This window comes from Equus asinus, chromosome 3, assembly GCF_041296235.1.
Source record: "Equus asinus isolate D_3611 breed Donkey chromosome 3, EquAss-T2T_v2, whole genome shotgun sequence".
In the NCBI taxonomy this organism is placed as follows: domain Eukaryota; kingdom Metazoa; phylum Chordata; class Mammalia; order Perissodactyla; family Equidae; genus Equus; species Equus asinus.
In genome coordinates this window covers 31,354,622-31,376,863 of record NC_091792.1, presented here as the reverse complement: position 1 = coordinate 31,376,863, position 22,242 = coordinate 31,354,622, and the positions used below count along the sequence as shown (strand labels likewise).

Below are 22,242 nucleotides of genomic sequence, written 5' to 3'. Positions count from 1 at the left end.
CTTATTTTATTTTCAAACATGTTTCCTTTCTTCTTTTTTCCTTTCCTAGTGTGCACTGGTATGTGAATGTACAGCCCCAGAAAGTGTGAGCGGAAAAGATAACTTACCTTTTTTGAATGCAGGTATGTACCTCAGGTTTCGAAACTTATGTTAGTTTCATCTGAACCTAAATTTTAATTTCCTGTGAACTCAGTACTGAGTCTGGGCAGCATTCTTACAGAATCATTTGTGAACGCTTAGAAAATGAGTTGGTAATCATGAGGAGCCAGCAGAGTGGGGCCATAGACTTGACAATTCTGTAAGAAAGATATATAAATACCTTGGCTACAGGGCAAAACAAATTCCTTTCAGCTATTGGATTTTGTATTATCTGAAACAAGACACATTAGAAGATAGAATAAGTATTAGAAATGTGAAGCTCTTATTTAGTTTGACTTTCTAATTATAGAACTCAAAGTTGTTAAACCAGTAGGCACATGGATTCATGAGGAAAAATTTATACATGTATTTGTACATCCTGTGTTTGTATGCATATTCTGTGTTACTGAGAGCAATGTATTTGAATTTCAATAAGGCCTTAAACAATGTGTTAAATGATGACCTTGTGGATAAAATTGAGACATATGGTACAGTTAAAAAATATATGATAATATGTATATGTAATTATGGAACAAATTTTTTAATGATAAAGTAAATTGTATTATCATTAATAACAATAGTAAATAATGACTATTACAGTGAGAGACAATGTGCTAAATGCCTTAGATGCCTTGCCTTACTTTGCCTTCTGACAGGTGCTATAAGGAAGACACTATCATTATCTCCATCTTACAGATGAGGATATTGGTCAAGGTCACCTACTTAGCAAATAGCAGGTCCAGAATTTAAATCCAGTTTTGATCCCAAGGGCTTTGCTCTTAATCACTAGGCTGTTCATTACTAAAAAGCCATTAATTAACAAGTTGGTGTGACAATAAAATAAGCCTTCATATTTTTCTAGCCCTACCATGTTGTACACTTAAACAATGACATAGCATAAAAATCAGCTTAATGAATGATACCAAACTTCAAAGGCTTGCTAATACATAACCCCTAAACTATTAACAGTTTTTCCCTGCAGGAAGCCACTAATAATAGGAAATGAAGAAAAGGAAGGCCTCCCTTTGACTGTGCTTATAAGTACAGAGAACTCAAAATTTAGCAATAAAAAAACCATTAACTATACTTATATAGAATGAGAGATTATACCAAAGAAGAGCAGCTAATTCTCAACCTATGACCAAATGACGTGTTTTTTTAAAAGTTGTATTAAGAATGCAGAAGAGTAAGGGATGTGCATTAAACAGTGAAGGATCTACCCGGTCATGTACCATCAAAGTATATGATAAGTTATCAACGTGGTTAAAATATCTAATGTGTCCTCAAAGGGTCCTCTTCACGTTTATTTTTCCACCTGAAAGTTGACCGAACCTTTAGTCTTTAATTTAATATATCCAGATAATCTATTTATTTTACTAAATGCCATTTTTGAGAAATAAAATCAAGGGTGGGAGATATTAACTCCCTCTTATATACAGTCTGAATGAATAAGGTTGTCACCAAAATGATCCACACTATAATTATAAGATAATTTTTTAATGATTCACTCATGTGAACCTGGTAATCTTTTATGCACACAAAAAGAAATGCCATTTTTAAAATACTGATGGGTTTAATATAAATTTCAAAGAGAAAGAGAAAAATGGCTCTCTAAGTAGAAAATATATTACATAAGAAAGAAGAGACTGAGGGACATAGTGAAAAATAAATCTGTACCTCCTAATACTTGTGCCATAAAATCTGTAAGACGTGAGTCTTGAAAGTGCACTAATTCTTCCATATTACTGGGGACTACTCCTAATGCGTAAATTGTAATATGACAAAGACAACTGACATGGAATTGATGGAAGCAGCTGCATTCTGCCATTTAAATATGCTTACTTAGTGGAGTGAAAGATGATTGATTACTTCTTTTCTTCGTTCATGGTGGTGACAGTTGTGGTGATATTCCACTTACTTCTGAACATATTTCTCAATGTCCTTAGTCCAGGCAACCCGGAGGAGTGCTCAGAACCTAGGATATTTGCCACATATATTTTCTTTGAGTCTTCTTATATTTGGGGAAGAAAAGAATAAATGACAGCAAATGTTATAAAAGCTAGATTTTTAAATAAAAACACAACTAAGTACTGTATTTGAAATGTTTCTGTTCAAAATATAAAATTGTGTTGTGCTGGTATAGAATATACCTCTCTGTGTGACTTTGGCTTGTGTGTACCTCTGTCTTTGGTTCTATTTATTTATATGTCTAAACTCAGCGACTTTGGAATTAATCTATTATAGTCCCATGTGGTATTTTTTTTAAAAATCTGTAGGCAAAGGGAGCTATTGACATTCTTCTGAAGTCTTTGTATTAATGTATTATATAGAACTTGCCAGCCTCAAGTGAGTTATGAAGTACTTATTGAGTGAGTGGAAGAGAATGTCATACCTCATAGCAGCTCTTCACTATTCTATTTATATCTCTAGAGGTTTAATTTATAATTCAGGAAATTCGCCTATCTATTGTAAGATGAAAAAGAAAAAGTTCTTCCCCCTAAGGTCTCACCTTTTTTATGTCCTGTTTGCCTTGCAAGTTGAATGAGTATGTTGGGAATCTGGGTAATTGAGGGCAGAAGGAGAGAAAGAATGAGGAGGACTGGGGACAGAATTTACGATCCCGTAAGAAGGATATGTAAGTACCTTACCTATATGGGGAGGCAAATTCCTTTTAGCTGTTGGATTTTATATTTTGTGAAACAAGACACGCTAGAAGACATTGTAAGTATTAGATATGTAAAGTTCTTATTCAGTTTGACTTTATATAATTCACAGAATAAAGTTCTTGAAACAGGAAATTTACCTCTTTAATTATTTGCTTATTCATTTAAGCAAAATGGTAGTAAGAATGCTTGAACCTGTTGTTGGGGGAGTAGGGGAAGTTAATTTTGAACATAGAGGAGTGCAGAGGGTCGGGTCTGCCACAGGGCCTGCTAAGTCACATCAACTGAGGCCTCTCGTCTGCAGCAGAACAGTTACAAGTGGGCTCTTGTGGTCTTAATATCAGAGCACTGAACGAACTGTCCGAAGAACTGGTGTCAAAGCCTAGATGTGCCAACCAGCAGTGCGACCTGATAGACAGGTCAGGCTCTTTGCACATCAGTTCTTTTAAAATGATCAAATTAACCTGGACAGTCTTTGACTTCCTTTTTGGCTCTCAAATGTTTGAAGCTGATATAGCATAGCTTAGCTTTTACATGTTTGTCTTCTTTTTAGAAATATTTCATAAAAGTATTCCTTTTAATCAGTTTCACGTGGAGTCATATATCTATTTGTTGTCATTTACAGTTGTCTTTCTCAGGAGTTATTTATATTTAATAAGCCTGACCACAGATGTACCATTTTAAAATTTTGTCAGGAAGACAGTTCTTTCTAGATGTCTTAATTCTCCCAGTTTTCCTTGTAAGAGTATAGTGCTGCAGAGTCCTTCAACCCATGGACCCTTACCCTGAGGAGCTGATGGGCCCTGTCACAACGTTTCCTATTATCTTCACATTTTGAGTGAGTTTCCCCCTGCCAGCAAGCATTCGATCTGATACAGCATCTTCCTTCGTTGAATTCCATGCTTCTTGAGTCATGAAGTCTTCCCTTATATTCTTTAAAGATTACTTTCATGCTGTATATCAACGTGTATACTATCCTTCATATTCACAGAGGGTATATCTGACGGCAATGATTTCCATGACTGTGTGGTTGGAATCTAAACCGAGACAAGGGGACTGTAGTGCTGTCAGTCCTAAATACAGGCAGTCCCCTCCTATGTGGGGAATTTATTCGTGTTTGTAATTCTTGCTTCACAGATAAATCACACCTTTTCTCAAAATAGGCTGCTATATCTTTGATTCTTTTTCCCAAAATAGGGTTAATCCATCTACTATTGTTGCTTTGCAGAAGATGCTAGATTATAAGCTTTTTAAGAAGAAGGAACATTGCTTGCTTATTTCTATATCTCCAGGGCCAGAATACAATAGGAACTCAATAAATGCTTGTCAAATGGCTGATAACACATGTATCTTATCATTTGAACTGATGTTTCAGGTAACAGAAAACTGCATTGTTATTTTCTCCATGAGAAAAATGTTGAAATTTAATTGTTTGAAATAAAATAATCTATTACTTTCTTTAAAAATTTCTACCAAATTCTCATTTTTAATTTTTTTCTGCCTCATAAGGCACCATGGATTTTAATTGCTTTTCCCAATACCACACAAATGAGCTAAAAAAAAAAAAAAAAAAAAATTGGGGTAACATTCTCCTCACTACCACCCCCATCCAAAGCAATGCATGACTCGCAATATTTTAAGAGATTGTCAGAAATATTTTCCTCTCTATTCATTTTGAGTACTGATGCATTCCAGCCAGAAAGAAAACCCCAGTTTCCCCCTTTTTCTCTTTTCATTCATGAGGTACTAAATCTACTACCTCGTCAAATTTTAGATGATATCATCTTATATTAACAAAGATACCTCTGTTGTCTTTTCTCCATACTACTTTGAATAGATTTTGTCCTTGTATTTATAACTCTCTGATTTGTAAAATTTGGGGGCCATTTTGGCTTATAACATTGCCCTTAGTCCTTTATACTTACTCTCCAGATTTCTTTTCCCTTTGCTGTTTTGACAACTGTAATAGAGTCCATTAACCTGCTGTTTTGGAATTTCCATATCCTTTCATTACTGTGTACTAATATATTTAGCATGTTAAGTAGCTTCAATGGAAGAGTGAATTTTACTATCTAAAAATCAATAGAATCATCTCTTACACACCTTTAAATGCTTCAACTATCTTCCTGTTGTAAGCCCATTACCTTCTCCACTGCCCACTTGAGTAAATTAGAAGAAAAATAAAGTCAAGGAAATGATATAGTCACAAAGGTCATATTTTGTGGATGAATGTGATGGGGTCTTTGTCTCAAATGTGGTTTTTCCTTCTTCCATCCTGATGCCTGTGCTCTCCCTTGAAGTGAGGGTTTTTATTATGTCCTTCCCTCTTGCATTTTCCCTGTAATGATGGGAAGCATCTGAGTTGCAGGGTTTAAGCTCATCTCTGTGGAATGTTTGCATTTTCTGGTCAGTGTGCTGCGTGCAGGAGATAAAATGAAGACAAGGAAAACACAGTCGTGGCCTTCACAAAGTTCACATTCTTATGGGAGACACAGAACAGTAAGCAGACAATTGTATCACAACTGGTAAGAACCATGATAGAGATGGGGATGGGATGTACAAAGGGGAGCCACCTGTAGGGAGGGAGGGGATAGAAGCCAAGGAAGGCTTCCTGGAGGAGGTGCTAGCTGAGCTGAGTTTATAGGATGATTACCTGTAGCCAGGAAAGAAGGGCATTCCTTTGAAGTATAGGGAATGCCTGGAGCAGAGGAAAATTGGCAAGAAACAACTTGAGTTCAGTGAACTACAGGTCATTCCAGGTTGCTCAGCATGAAATATTAGCTAGCTTCTACCTTTTCTAGTTGAGTCTTTTTCTTTAATGACTGAACTAGAATGAACAGACCAAATCATTCAAACTAGCATAAATGAAGCAAATCATTTTTCTGACCACTCAAAATCTAAAATCCAAATTCTACGCACGAAACTCATCAATTATCACCAATTGGAGACTAAATGCTGGCAAGTACTATTTTTATGTTTTATTCTGACATCTGTAATAGACTTTCTTATACTTGGCCTTGAATTGAAGATGGAGTGCCAAGAGCTTGTGGGTTTGGCTAGACGAGGGAAGCAGCACTTTGTCCAACTCATCTCCTATTCCTAGTTTTTTTTTTGTTTACTTTAAAAACAACACAAACAATTACATAATTTGTATTTTATGACAAACCTAGAGAAAAGTTACTAAAACTTTCTTGGGAGTTTATTTTTTTTTTACGATTGATTTAATCTTTACCATTTTTAAAGAGATATCTCTTTGGGTCAGCCCGGTGGCATAGTGGTTAAGTGCAGATGCTTCATTTTGGCAGCCCAGGGTTAGCAGCTTCGAATCCTGGGCACAGACCTATACACCACTCATCAAGCCGTGCTGTGGCGGCATCCCACATACAAAATAGAGGAAGATGTTAACTCAGGGACAATCTTCCTCAAGCTAAAAGGGAAAGATTCACAATGGATGTTAGCTCAAGGCCAATCTTCCTCACCAAAAAAAAAAAAAAGAGAGAGAGAGAGAGAGATCTCTTTGCTGTATTTTCCAAGCTCCTCTTGTTACTGCACAAAATTCTGGTTCTCTACCTGATCAGCATAAGCAAGCCAATTAATTACGGCATCAGCCTTTGGAGGAGAATTCAGCTTTTATTCTGTGAGATCAATCTGCAGGGAGACAGGGGGCTTTGCCCTCAGATCTGTCTCTCTGATTCAAGATTTGGGACAAAATTTAGGAGGTTAGGGAGAACAGGTTGGCATGCGGAGACGCTGGTGTGGCCGGTTTTCATTGTTGGGCTTCAGGCATTTTAGGGTAAGGTTTTAAACATTTATGATGGGATTCTAAACATTTATGATGAGGTTCTAAACATTTATGATGAGGTTGTAAACATTTATGATGGGGTTCTAAACATTTATGCTGGGGTTCTAAACATTCATGATGGAGTTCTAAACATCTTTGATGGAATTCTAAACAGTTTTGCATGAGGTGCAGAAGGAATTTTAACACCAGATCTTCCTGAATGAGGGACCCCTCACTTATGATAAAATTCCAGCTTTCAATTTCTGGTCGTGTCTCGGTGCTTGGGTTCTGTGGGAAGGAGGATTTTTGGTTCCGAGGTCATTTCAAGTCATGATGTCTTCTTTTGCGCATGCTCTGGCTAAGTGACTTTGCAGGTTTTCTGAAAGACAATCTTTAATCACATTGTTGATAAGAGTTGAGGTCTGTTTGCACTGGCTCTAAATGGGCCCGTGATTATATTCTCATGTTTTCTTACAATCTCTTTTCTATAGCCATGCTTAGAATAGTGTTTTAGTGATTTCTATTTAGGTTTCTCAGTTCTCATCCAATCTGAAAAAGAGCCGACATGCGTTTAAGATGTATATAAATCTAAGATATTTCATGTACAAATGAGGGAGTGTCAATATCTAATTGGATTACACAGACTTATCTTTAGTGAGTATAATGTGGTATTTGGAGAATAGACAATCTATGTGTGTTCAGTTGAATAATTAAACTACTAAACAACTGCATAATTGAAAGCTACAGAATGAATAGATTCTCTACAAGAATCTGCAGTGCATTAGAATAATGATTTTATAAGGCTTGACGCCAATCGAGTCAGATTCCATTTAAATATGTGACTTCTACTACCTCCTAAAAGCAAGAAAATGCAGGAAGATAATCACAGATGAGCTTCCTTTGGGGAAATATAGTGAAGACAACCTGTTGAAAAAGTGTTTGACTTTTTGATGAACCTCTCGACTCTGAATCCAAATTTCCAAAATCCTTTGTCCAAACCACTGGCATCCCTAATGCACACACAAAGAAGAGAAATCAGCCCTGTGATGTCTCTCTGGTTTATCTTTTCTGCCCCAGGCTTCTTGAGCAGCCATCTTTCTTATATATTGTCTATACTTTTTGGCTTTGTTGAACACTTCTTTGGCATCTCTACTTTGATAATTCAGACTTGGGGCAGCTTGGCTTTCACGATTGCTGAATCCCATGAAAAAGCAAGTGGGCATTACCTTGTTAAAGAGGCCCTGTTACAGTGTCCAAGAGAAACAATATGGAAATTTGAGTTGTGCTGCAATTTAGGGGGAAACAATTCTGTCATTTGTTTTTTATCATGTGTTCACCTTAGGAAGTAGACTTCAAGGAGAAGGTATCAATATCTGGACCAGCTTAGAACTGTACCCTGATTAAGGCATCACAGGGCCATGATGTGATCCAAGATGTCTCTACTACTTTTCTCTTAGGAGAATCTGTTACATGATATTTTTAGCAATTGTCTTGGCAAAAACAGTGAAAAAAAAAATGAAGAGAATACTTATTACACAGGAGTCTCTTTAAAAAGAATGTATAAAAGATTTTAGATAGTTTTCTTTGCTGAGCAGAGCCTATCGTATAATCAGATTTGCATTTTCTATATGAAGAAATACTTGGCATCAGTGGAGAGCCAGAGCTGAAAGTGATGGACCCATTTACACAGCTGGAGTGTGTGAATGGAATTGTTGAAACTGTATCTCTATTACAGGGAAGAAGCATTAAAAAAATTGCCAAAAGCATTCATCATTTATGGCCTATTGTTCAACAGTTAATGCATGAATACCATGCCTTTCTTTTACCTGAGAATGTGACAAAATCTCCCCACTATCAACTCAGCAAGAATTTTGAGTTAAGAACATCTTATCTGGTCTTTTTTGTAACCAGTGCAACAAATTTGCATGGCAGTTAAAGTCAGGCCATATTTTTTCATCTTTGAGGTCAGACTCCATTATATGGTATTTTAGGCTACAGAGGAAATTTTTTCGCTTTATTCATAGATTGATGTTCAATAAGGAATGCTACTAGATCAAATTGGCTTGTAAAGTGGATATCATTATATCTACACTGAGATCCTGATAAGTATATACAGTTTTGTGCTAATGTTGTAAACCTGTGAGTTTTGAAAGATCAGAACGTATAACATAAAAGTTAGATGGGAGACATTATTGGGAATTTTTCTTTTTTGATGATCAAGTTGCCTGATTTTTTATTTGCCCCAAGTGTTTCCCGTACAAACAGCAGCATTCCCACAGAGTCTTTGGGTGATGTGTCCTGGATGGCCAGAGGAGAGTTCTAGAGCTCATTAATCAAACTGCCCTTGATTTCTACTTAAGCTATTTTACCAAAGTGTATATTTAAAACACATTGAAGAGCATTAAAATGAAAGCAATAAAATCAAAAGTTGAAGGCCTAGTTTGGGGATAACAGAGAAAATGAAGAATTTTACATTTTGTGACTTACTTCAAAATATAAATTTTCTAAAAAATAATTGTTGTTTTATAAAAGAGAAGAGAAAGCCAAGGATTTTTAACCATGGTTTGGGAGATACAAAGATTCTGTGTAATCTTTCAAAAAAACCAGAGGTTAAAAAGCAGTGCATATACTGAGTATAGATAAAGCAAGTAATTAAATATTTGCTTAGAATACTAAAGAAAAATTGGGACATTTCAGAGACTGAGTTTTTGTCTTACTATAAAAGGATGCATTTATATTCCTAATCATGTTAGCTATGTTAGAATTCATGAGATCCCATAAATGGCTTAACCAAACTGACCCTACATTGAATTAAATACACACTTTTTCTTCTTCTCCAACCCTAGAGATATGCCAATAGAAGTTGTAATAAAATTCTTAAATCTTTGAAACATTTACACTTTAAAAATGAATGAAATATCGTAGTTTCTTTTATTGACTGGCTGTAGGTTCTTATATTTCAGATGAACGAAAATATATCTGATAAGGCCTAATATCCAAAATATGTAAAGAATTCATACAACTCAGTAGCAAAAACAACAAAAAAATTCAATTAAAATATAAGCAGACGATCTGAAAAGACATTTTTCCAAGGAAGACATACAGATGGCCAACAGGTACATGAAAAGGTGCTCAACATCACTAGTCATCAGGAAAATGCAAATTAAAAACACAATGAGATATTACCTCATACTTGTTAGAATGGCTATTATCAAAAAGACAAGAAATAACAAGTGTTGGCAAGGATGTGGAGAAAAGGGAGCCCTTGTGTACTGTTGGTTGGAATGTAAACTGGTACAGTCACTATGGAAAACAGTATGAAGTTTCCTCAAAAAGTTAAAAATAGAAATACTATAGAATCCAGCTATCCCACTTCTGGGTATTTATCCAAAGAAACAAAAACACTAATTCCAAAAGATATGTGCACCTCCATGTTCATTGCAGCATTATTTTCAGTAGCCAAGACGTGGAAATAGCCTAAATGTTCACCAACAGTGAATGGATAAGGAAAACTTGGTATATATAAACATAATGGATTATTATACAGCCATAAAAAAGAATGAAAACTTGCCATTTGTGACAACATGGATGAAACTTGAGGGCATTATGCTAAGTGAAATAATTCAGAGAAAACAAATACTGTATGATCTCACTTATATGTGGAATGTGAAAAAACAAAAACTAAAACCAACCAAGAAACAAACTCATAGATACAGAGAACAGATTGGTGGTTGCCAGAGGCAGGGGGATGCAGATGGGCAAAAATCAGTGAAGGCAGTCAAAAGATGCAAGTTTCCAGTTATATTAAATAAGTCATGGGGATGTAATGTATAGCGTGGTGACTATAGTTAATAATACTGTATTGTGTATTTGAAAATTGCTGAGAGAGTAGGTCTTACAAGTTCTCATCACAAGAAAAAAAATGTAACTGTATGGTGACAGACGTTAACTAGACTTATTGCGCTGATTATTTTGCAATATTATACAAATGTCAAATCATTACGTTGTATACTTGAAACTAATATAATTTTATATATCAATTATACCTCAACAAAAAAAGAAAAAATAAACATAATTGACTTTATATATGGATCTGTGATATGATCTAATTGATAAAACTTAAAGATCGTGTTTATGTTAAAAATATAATCTCTTTGGATATACAACTCTAGATTTGAAATGTTGTCTCTCAACATACTGGAGATATTTTGCTGTCTTCTAGCTTCTATAGGTGCTTTTGAAAAGTGAGCACTGTGGCTAATTTTTAGTAGGGGGTAGCTTTGAATTTGGTCATTAAAGAGTGGGATGTTTGAAATCAAGGTTTCCAATGTAGTATCAATTCTGATAAAAATAATGTCCAGACTGTACTCTGAGAACGCATGGTTGCAGAAGAATGGATGAATAGATCCTCACTTTAATGTTCAGAAGGATATTATATGTTATTCAGGTAGTGAATGAGATAGAGTCTTATAGAACCCTAAAATTTTGAAAGGCATTTTACCCTATACATTTAGGAGACTTGGCCCACATACCATGCTTGATATTATTTAAAGCCCTACATCCATTTCAATATCAAATTCTGTTTTTAATCAGCTTTATTGGTAAACTGGAGCCAAATAATCATAGATACTTGACTGGTGATTGACCTGATATTTTATTGCCCATTAAGCTTTGGCATCTGAGTGTAACAAAGGCATCCATTGTGCAAGAGCAATGGAGATAAAATTCTGCTCTGAAATATACGGCTTGGGAGTGTGTGGTAGGAGTGCTGTCCTGGCGAAAAAAAAGTATCAAGTCTTATCTTAATAGCTGGCCCTTTACTTTTTCCCTAAACTTTTCAAAATTCTTGATAGCATGACCTCGTTACTTCTCCCCTAATCACTGCCCACTCACCTTAAATAGAGTTTGTTCATAGTCTCCCTGTCTTGCGTCTGATAATATGTGGTTTCAGACAAGTGTGTTATCGACGCATTGGCACTCAAGTATGCATAATATTTTAATTGTAATAGCTCTTAAGCCAAGGAATGAACCTTTCTGACATTTAAGAAATAAATCATTTTTAGTAGTAGAGCCATTTAAAACCTCTGAAATAACATATCAGTTGTCACCTACTATGTAAGTGGGTAAAATTGACTAAGAGTGATCAGAAGAAATTCAGAAATATATTTTTTCAAAGTGTGTATTATGTATATATACGTATAGTTTCATCTATATTTATAAAAACATATGCCTTAAGAAATCTTTAGAAGAGAAAGAAATTAATAGGTCATAAATTAAAAAACCATGTAGCTGTATTTATGAATTGGAATTTGATGTATCATTTTTTAATTTAATAAAGACTATATGTCTCAGAAACTACTGAAAAGATGAGATGTAACCACAAAATTCTTAGCAATTCAAACACAAATAGATTTTGATAAAAAACAAATTTTTGATCCAATAAATAATTAGAATGGTACTCTGATTAATGATTTGGCTAATTGATCCTCATCTGATGTACATATCTTTATAATTTAACTCTTAACCTTTTATTTTTTCTTTCTTCCCAGTGTTGAAGAACCCAGTGTGTAAATTATATAGATTTCCCACATCTGACAATAAGTGGATGCGAATCCGCGAGCAGATGTCAGAGAGCATACTTTCTTTTCATATTCCTAAGGAATTGATCTCTCTTCACATAAAAGAAGATTTGTGTAGGTAAGAAAAAGTAATTTTTAATGTCTCTCATGTTAATTATTTTTTCTATAAAACATTTTTTCTTAAAGTATGATGATATAAAAATCTAGACTACTGCACTGTCTAGTATGATGCCGCTAGTCCTATTTGGCTATTAATCACTCGAAATGTGAATGTTCTAATTTGAGATGTTCTGTAAGTCTAAAATACACACCAGATTTTGCATTCTTAGCATACAAACAAAAAAAGGACTGACATCATAATGAAATCTTAACATTTTGGATATATTGGGGTTAAATAAAATATGTTAACTTCACTTGCTTGTTTTTACTAGAAAATTTAAAATTACACATGTGACTCTCATTTGTGGCTTGCATTAGATTGTTATTGTATCACTTGTGTCTAGCCAATAACCTGAGCTTTGACCTAGCTAATAATCCTTGTGTCCTTACCTATGTGCTTATGATCACTGTTTCTGTAAGGAATTCCTACTTGACCCTTCTTTGGACTACTCATCTGTAACAAAGTTTTCAGATATTTCTTGGTCTAAGCACTCTTTGAGATGATTGATACAGTATACTATGTGAATGGACAGTATGTCATACAACAAAATTAAATCCATTGCTATAATATAACAGAAGGATTTGAAGCTGATTGTTGATAAGAGTATCTCTGAGCCATGATTGATCAAACAATTTGTTTCTCCGCCTTATAAACTTCTAGTGACTTTAAAAATGCCGAATACTACATTATACTAAATACTGTTAAGGCCCTAAATCTCAGAAAATTAGCAAATATTTTCAATAGTTAACATTTGTAATTGCTAAAATATATAGGAAAATGTAAAATGTCCCAAATTTGGATTTCTGCCTATGCTCGCGATAGTACACCAAGTTGCTTAATAGTATTGTGCTCCTTTGGTAGACTCTTCAGCCCCTGGGATGCCATAGTGACCTAAACCAGTGAGTGCACCATGGTCAAGCCTGGCAGTATTGACAAGATTTGTTAGGGTAGGAAGGACTGCGCAAATAATATATATTCAAGTGAAGAACAAAGAAAACAGAACCTGGATTTTAGGGAAAATCAAGCATATAAGACATATAAGACAACATCCTGGAGCTAGGGAAGTAAAGGAAAGAGGGACAGGAAGGCGGACACTTGAGAGTAGCAGCGTGATGATAATCAGGCCGCAGAAATCAGATAGCAGGTATTGACTCAGCCCGAGAGAACCTGGAGCATGTTCAGAACCTAAGCAGACTACTTATAAGAGCCAGCTGCAAGCATGAATTAGCGTAAGCCAAATTGTTCGATTTTATCCCTACCTAGGGCTAATAGTAAGAGTAGGTGATGGGCAGAAACTCTCAGGAAGGATTAACAAGCTTATGTGCAGATTAGAGGAGCATGGAGTTTGGGTTTTCAAAGTCATAAAAGAAGTGTCATCCTCAACATTGTTGTATTCTAGACTATTGGACACTAAGAAGCACTCTTACTGGAGTCACGTAAAGATCACATTTCACACGGAAGGGTGGGAGAGAATAACTGTGCCTCACAGAGGGTATAGAATAAGGAAGGACTCAGGAGACAAGCAGGAGTTAGAAGTGACAGGCAGAACCTAGCACCTTTATTTCAGCTGAGAGCCACAGAAGAGGAGTTGCCAGACAAAGCAGATTTAAGAAGTTGGGCTAAGGGGCCGGCCTGGTGGCAGAGCGGTTAAGTGTGCATGTTCCGCTTTGGTGGCCCGGGGTTTGCTGGTTTGGATTCCGGGTGCGGACATGGCACCGCTTGGCACACCATGCTGTGGTAGGCGTCCCACGTATAAAGTAGAGGAAGATGGGCATGGATGTTAGCTCAGGGCTAGTCTTCCTCAGCGAAAAGAGGAGGATTGGAAGCAGTTAGCTCAGGGCTAATCTTCCTCAAAAAAAAAGAAAAAAGAAAGAAGTTGGGCTATGCTTTATCCTATAAAATTGCACCTGAAAGCTGCATCAAATTTAGCCAGTCCTAAATTCCCACTAAAATATTCATATAGACACAGAAAATGGAAAATGATGACTTTTTACAAAATACTGATATCTATTAACATAATACTATATTATTATACTACATACTATATATAACACAATGACTAATTATTAGGCTCATATTTTGGGGTTGGAAATATGAGTTGATGGACTAATGCTGTTTCATCTAAAAATACAGAAAGCTAGTGAGAAAGAAAGTGAAGAGAAAGACCACTACTGCTGCCCGCATCTGTCTTTTGTTATCAGTTTAGAAACCCCTTGAAGGCTCAGCAGCTGACCTTCTGCATGTCTACAGCTTTTGAGTTCTCCACAGGACTATCTCCAACCCCACCCTCCACTCCCACTCCCTTTAGTAGCTCTCTGTCTATCCATTCATGGACCCTAAATCCCAGGGGGAAATATTGAGTATAGAATAAGGAGAAAGCAGCCATTAAGCCATTGAATTTTAGTAGGCATAGCCTCTGTAATTACTGTTTTAATATTTTTAACACAACAAAGTGTTGTCCACCCATCCTGTTCTCTTGCCTTTCTCTGTATGTCTTTTTTCCTATGTATTTGCAGGAAAAAAAATTGCAAATGCATGGAAGGGGATAGCGGGCAGTTTTGGTGGAGACAAGGCACAGTTCCTCCATATATAAAGTTCCATTGCTAGTGACAGCTCTAGGAACTGTCATCAGTATACATTGGGAATTGTTCAGAGAAGAAAATCCTATTTTGATTTTAAACTATAAAAACCTAATAGCTTCTAAAAATTGGCTAGGCACTGTGATGACCAGCCTGTTCCACATACCTTTTGCTTTTTCCAACAGCTTTTCTTTGTAGATCTCCCATCATTAGAATGTGTTTTAAAAATTCAACAATGAATCTTTAAAAGTTTATAAAGTAGGGAAAAAATCATACTGAAGACTCAAAAGGGAAATAGGAAAAGTTTCTAGGAAAATTGACTAGCCATCTGGTTAGAGTATAAGAAGGTGTGGCTATTATGAAACAGAATCAGAAAACCATAAGAAAAGAGCCATCATCCTATAGGGAAAATGCTGAGAAGAAAAGGTTAGTGGAGGGAATAATGAAATTTTAAAATACAGCAGCCAAATTAAAGCCACAGAAAAGAACCAGCAGAAAAGAACAGATCTGACACTGAGAAATCCTATCAGTAATGTGGAAGACAAACAGAATAAGCTCTCCTCAAACGCTGAACAAAGGTGAAGTGAGTTCAAAATGATGAGAGAGAAGATGCTAGATGTGCAGGGCACAAAGCTGGAAACTCCCAGATAATTTTAAGTGTTCTTGGGGAAGAAAAATTTGTGCAGAAGCTTGAAAGAAAACAGTGAAAATGTATGCAATTTTGATTTTTTCCTTTATGTGCTAAAATCAGGCTAAGTTTACACTTCTTTGCAGAAGCCCGTGGAATAACTGATTTTTGAATACTGATTTTTGAGAGGTAAAGGCTATGACCCCACTTTATTATATAGGGTCAGATTATGAACTTTTTATGAATGAAGGTAATGGAAATGACATAATTAAGTATGCAGGAGCTCAGAAAATGTCACCCACTAAACTTTCTTGAAAAATCTACTTGAAGATATGTCATCAAACTGAGAACATAAATTAAGAACTATATTTGCAATATAATATAAATTGGTATACTATAAAAATTAAATTATATTATAATATGAAATTAATATGATATAAGATAATATAATAAATTAAATATGTAAGAATGAGACATTGTCCTGCAAAAGGACTTGAAACATTTTTCTTGGTTGGGTGGAATCTCCAGCCTGCACACAACTTTACTCTGAAGTTCTTTTCTTGGCCTCTTTAACCCTAGTCTTATTCAGACCCCAGAAAGTATTTTACTTGCCTCAACCTCCCTCCCAACCACACAGTTTAGATGGACTATCTTACTTTGTTTGATGAAGACTATGGGTGCTATAGTGCTGTTATCTTTTAGTTCCTGCAAGCAGTGCAAAATGCTCCTTTTGCGTGCTCGGAAATCTATCCTGGGGGAATTATTGAACAAAAAGCTTGGAGTTTTTTCTTCAAACAAAAAAAACTTCCCTGGCCAACTTTATATTATGGTCATTTACATTGCTAAGAAACCTAAACAACTATTTTCTGAATCTTTAAAATAAATATTAGTTAAATTGTATCATTTTAGTTGGTGAAGAGTAATAAGTCAATGAGTAGCAGATGTAAGCTGTCACTAAGACCCTTTTCATAGTTTGTTCTGTGTAGGACCTGTGGATAGATGGAGTGAGCTAGCTAGCTAGCTAGATAGATGGGGATAAATAATCTTATTTTTGTTTAGAGAAGTCAGTAAATACAATATGAACTTATGAACTTAGCCATGCCCTACATCAAGTGTCAGCAAAAACTTTTTCTTAAAGGACAAAATAGTAAATATTTTAGACTTTGAAATGCATATGGTCACGCCTCTACTGCTTGGCCCTGCTGTTGCAGAAGCAAAGCACTCATAGACAATATGTGAATAAATAATTGTGGCTATGTTTTAACAAAACTTTATTTACAAAAATGAACTTTCCTCTCAATTACTAAGAAGATGAATTTGCAAATGTGGTCAGTCCTGGACTTCCGTGGAGTCTGGATTTTGAAAATCCTACCCTTTCATGATAAATTGATTTCATGATAAATTGACTCTTTCAATCTCCCTTTTCACCCCAGATTTAAATTTTTATATGTAAGCTGGTGACCAAATACAGTTAGCTTCTCTGAGTTGGTGTGTTGCTGTCTCTCTATAGGACTGTTTAGGGAATTATCCTAATATTTTGTTACATAACTGCCCCTCCTTTACCAAGGGAGTGGAAAATGGAAGATTGAAAGACTGCTATGATTACTGTCAGTCTCATAAATCAGTCATAAATTAGTCTCATAAATATCAGTCTCGCAGAGAGAAAATCCCTAAAATTTGACTGTGGATTTAATTGTGAAAGAAACAGCAGTTAAGGAAGAGAATTAAGGAAATATAAGGTATATGTTTAGTCAAAATTGTCTTAAAGATAAGGCATTATTAGTGATTTCATAATTTTTTTAACTTGGTAAGAATGAAATTCCACTCGTAACATCCAAGTATGTTATTAACTTTCTTACATCTGAGATTTGTAAACACTTGACAGAGTAAGTTATTGGGAGTGTTTGCAGAGACCACATGTGTGCATGATTTGCCTGTTTGAATTATGCATACCGGTATGCATAATTGAGGAAAACGTTATCCTTCTCAGCCAGTCATGACATGGAATGTAAATGTTGGCAGAGACATAATGGTGCGGAGGCTAGTTTCACATCACTCCTACGCAATGTCTGTCCTTGCCTGCAGCTGCCACCTAAAAGCTCTCTTGCTGTTAGTCTCTTCGTCTCACAGTTAGTGTGACTCAACACGTTGCATTCAACACGAACTACTTTTATTAAATTTGAGATTGTGCATACACAAAGTCTTAGGGCTGTGATAGAATTTAAATTCTTTGGGGCTCCCTCCCATTGGCCTAAGCCTTCTGAGGTCAGGTTCAGATACATCACAGCTTTTGCACTGGCGGTGAAGTGTTTTCACAACACTACACTTTGAATTTTATATTATGGTTTAGGTCCAAAAAATTCGCAAACAGGGAATCGTAGACATCACTCAAGTTATGTTTACTGCTGAGAAGAAAGGCTTATGTTTTTCTTAGCAGTTTTCTGATTCTTTGCTCCTGGAGCCATATTTTACAAATATATAAAATGTATATTGAATTTTTTCCAAAAAAATAATATATGCTCACTATAGAAAATAGTAAAGATATAGAAAATATAAAAAAGGGAAAGTAAAATCACTCTAACTTCACCACCTAGAAGGAAGGCTGTGTCTTATTTTCTTCATCTACTCTCATCTTCATAAGCCTCACTTTGGAAAGCAAAATTTTGCTCCCCATGACCTTTATGACCTGGTATCATGCTTAATTTTCCTTGCATATCTGAGTTGTATTATGAATACATCTGTGATTCTACCATATAGTGGTAAATAAAAATCTAGGCTACTAATCAGTAAAAATTATTGCATCTTAATTTTTATTGCTACATTAAAAAGACTAGAAGAAAAAGTAGACTAGAAATAAACTAAACTATTAGTAATATGTATCCTAACATGTTAACAATGATTATTTCTGGATGGTGGATTTAGAATGGTAATTTATTACACAGCAATTGAAAAGAAATACACTGACCCTTACAAATAACAAAGAATACTTAGACTTGCCAGTTAACCATACCTTGGTTTCTTCTGGTTTAAACAGTTTACTTTCCATCCAAACATCAAAGTCCATTCAAAATTTAGGTCTCCCTCATGCTTCGTTTAAAAATTTTGGATGACTGTTTTTTTAGGAAAATTACCAGGCATTCAGAATTTCACTTTTCTCCCTTCCCTACCTCAGGAAAATATATGGGTAAATGAGGATGGGCTGACTGTGTTTTCAGAGCAGCAGTGACAAAGGCATTCTTGATTCCTTGCAGTGTCCTTTGGATGCCTAGTGGTTTCTATTATGGGATGACTGGTAACCACTGAGATGCCGTGGGCTCTATCTGGCCTTTTGGGTGATATGCTGGTATCAACTATTGGAGTCCCCTTGCCTCTTAAATTTATACTTTTGATACTTTGTGTGGTTGTACATTTATCTATATGTTTAGTACAAATACACATAGATGTCCATGTGGGAACCAGAGTATTCATAGTTTCCCTTTTGATTTGCAAGAGCTACTTATGTATTTAGTATATATTCAGTATATATTTTATGACATATTTTTTCAAATATTATTCTTAAATTTATATTTTATTATTTTTATAGTAAGATTTTATGTATATTTTGTGATTTTTCATTATACTTAGAAAGTTTGTCTTTATTTTGAGATCAGTTCAATATTAATCAATACTCTCACTATTAAATTTTCATTTATTTTGCATTTTAAATTTTAATAATCAAGAATTTATTTGATAACATGATAAAATGAGATGTGAAATTAGCTACATTTCTGAAAACTTACTATCTTCAATATCATATTTTCAATATTCTATTTCTTTCTCACCTCCTTATAATACTTGCCAAGTTTCCATGCCTCTCCACTGTCATAAGCAAAGTAATTAAAAACATTGAATGGAGACAATAACAGCAAAATTACTTTCAAAAGAACTGACATCTTTGGAATATTCACTCTTTACATTCAGGAATATGGTCTGCTCAAATCCTCTTTTATATGTACAAATAAACTATTGTAGTTTTCTTCATATAGCTTTTGTATATTTTTCATAAGGATTAATATATTTGATTTTTATTGATCTTTTGAAAGAGGATTCTTCTAGACTTATCAATTCTACTCTTCCTGTTGTCTCAATTAATTATTTCTATTTTATCTTTATCATCTTTCTTTTTTTAAACAGACTTCTTGTGTGAACTGCATACTTATATTTCTATTTCTATTTTGTTTTGCTGGTTTTATTTCTATTCTGTCTTTTTTAAATTTTTTTATTGAGGTATAATTGACATATAACATTATATTAGTTTTACATGTACAACAGGATTCCATATGTGTATATATTGTGAAATGACCACCTCAAGAAGTCTAGTTAACATCCATCACCATACATAGTTACAAATTTTTTTCTTGTGATGAGAACTTTTAAAATCTCCTCCCTTAGCAACTTTTAAATATGCAATATAGTATCGTTAATTGTAGTCACAAGGTTGTACATTGCATTCTCATGGCTTATTTATTTTATAACTGGAAGTTTGTACCTTTTGCCTCCCTTCTCCCATTTTGCCCACTCCTGACCCTACACCTCTGGCAACCACCAATCTGTTCTCTGTATCTATGTCTATGAGTTTGTTGGGTTTTGTTTTTTTGTTTAGATTGCACACATAATTGAGATCATGTCTTTCCCTGTGTAATTTATTTCATTTAGTGTGATGCTCTGAGGGTTCATCCATATTGTCAGAAATGGCAAAATTTCCTTCTTTTTTATGGAAATAATATTCCATTGTATATATACACACTACATTTTCTTTATCCATTCATCCATCAATGTTTGTTTCCGTATCTTGGCTATTGTAAATAATTCTGCTATGAACAGGGGGATGTATATATCTTTTAATTTCTAGTAACTTAAAATTGTTATTACAATGAATTAGTTGTTTTTGCAATGTTCTGTCTCTCTCTGTCTTTTCTGGATATTTGATCTGTTGAAGGCTGAAATAGTTATAGGCTAAAATCTCCCAATGACTTCTTTGTCATTAAATTTAGTGAACAATCTTTAGCCTTCATCTTTTTGGCCGCTTGGTAGCATTCAACTCCTTCTTGAAGCAGTCTTCCATCAGCTGCTATGGCTGCACACACCCCTGGTAGTCAGGTGACCTTGCTAGTCATGCCTTCTCTGTCTTCATAGGAGACTCTTCTCCTCCTGCCCATCCCTGAAATGTCGGTGATTCTTTGTGCATGTTTCTCCATCTCCATGCTCTCTCACTCTTTGTGTTCTTCGTGATCAGTTGCATCCACTCCCATAGGATCCATTGTCATCTGTGTGCTATTGTTTTCTAAATCCTCCAATTCATATTGTCTTCTGAGCTCCAGATACCTCCATCCAACTGCCTGCTAAATGTTTCCACTTAGATGTTTTGTAATTACTTCCAAGTCAACATGTCTAAGACATAGCTCATGTCGTTCCCTTTAAAATCATTCTCCCTCAATTAATTCCTTTCTCAGTAAATGATACCACCCTCTGTCCAACAGTCCAATGCAGAAACACAGGACATACATTTTTGTCTTGTCTCACTATCTCTATGCACATTCAAGTTTGAATATCGAGTATCAATTTCCAATCATTCTGATTCCACACTTTCTCTAAAACTCATCTGTTTTTTACATTTTCACTCCATCTTACTCTAATCCCAACCCGCCATCATTTCTTGCCTGTGACAGTGCACAGTCTGCTAGTGGCTTTTCTGCCAATGGCCTTATTTCCTTAAAATCTATGGCTCACAACTCAAATTCACACAATCTGATTGAAATCTTATAAAATGCAGTTTTCCAGTAGGAGTTTAACCTCTGGAGGCCTCTGCTGGAACTGTATATTGGGGAAGGAGAAGGAGGGCATTCTACTTACAAAGTACTTAGTGTAACACCTTGCTTCTGAGAAGTTTCCTAAATTAGTCCATATTCACGATACATAAGGGATTCGGTATTGTAAAGCAGACCAGTTCTTTGATCTAGCATGCTTGAAGGGTGGAGGAAATAGCAAGTGGTTTATTGTGGAGTGATTATAATGAAAGGAAAGGAGAGTGACATGTTGAAGACAGCTCAGAGACCCTAAACACATAGAAGGTGTGTATATGTGTCTGTGTGTGTGTGCATCTGTGCATCTTTGCCTGTGTTTATAATGCTTCAAGCTTAACAGTCCTTCAATTCAGGTCTCATGCAGGTTATGTAGGTCTTGCCAAACAACCACCTATAAAATTTTTATAGTTTGTTTTAGTGTTGCCACATATTTTGTTTATGTTGAGTATTTTCTTCAGATGTTGTACTACTTCAGAGCTTTGCTATGCTCAGTCTGCATTGAAATATGTTAGTTACTAGACAAAATGATGTTACTCATAGAATTGAAGCTCCATGACAGCTTCAAATACAGTATTAAATCACGGTGTGCACACGGAGATGTTTAGACGGGAGGCTCTGTGGCCACAGTGTTTAGCTTTATCAAAAAAGTATACATTTCTACACTATAAAATTATGTTTGAAAACCTGTCATAGTACCAAAAGCTTTAAACAAATGAAATATTTCAGTGAAGAACCTTATTGTCCATAAAACTCCCCAGGAAAAAATTAGTTTGATTTATATCATGTATTTTTCTCTTTTTCTCCTGCTTCATTTCTTCCTTACGCTTATTTTTCTTCATTGATCCCAGGGTTAGGGAAATAGAGAAACTTT

General features: G+C 35.2%; 1 protein-coding gene across 21 annotated transcripts in view; it reads left to right on the top strand.

Moving 5' to 3' along the window:
* Nucleotides 1-22,242, top strand: part of INPP4B (inositol polyphosphate-4-phosphatase type II B) — a 794,515-nt gene that overhangs the window by 544,680 nt on the left and 227,593 nt on the right. For all 21 annotated transcript variants that reach the window (XM_070504821.1, XM_070504820.1, XM_070504819.1 and 18 more), the window contains 2 exons: nucleotides 50-122; nucleotides 12,132-12,279. In XM_070504821.1, the coding sequence (XP_070360922.1) occupies nucleotides 50-122; nucleotides 12,132-12,279 (221 nt within the window). The remainder of the gene's footprint in view (nucleotides 1-49; nucleotides 123-12,131; nucleotides 12,280-22,242) is intronic.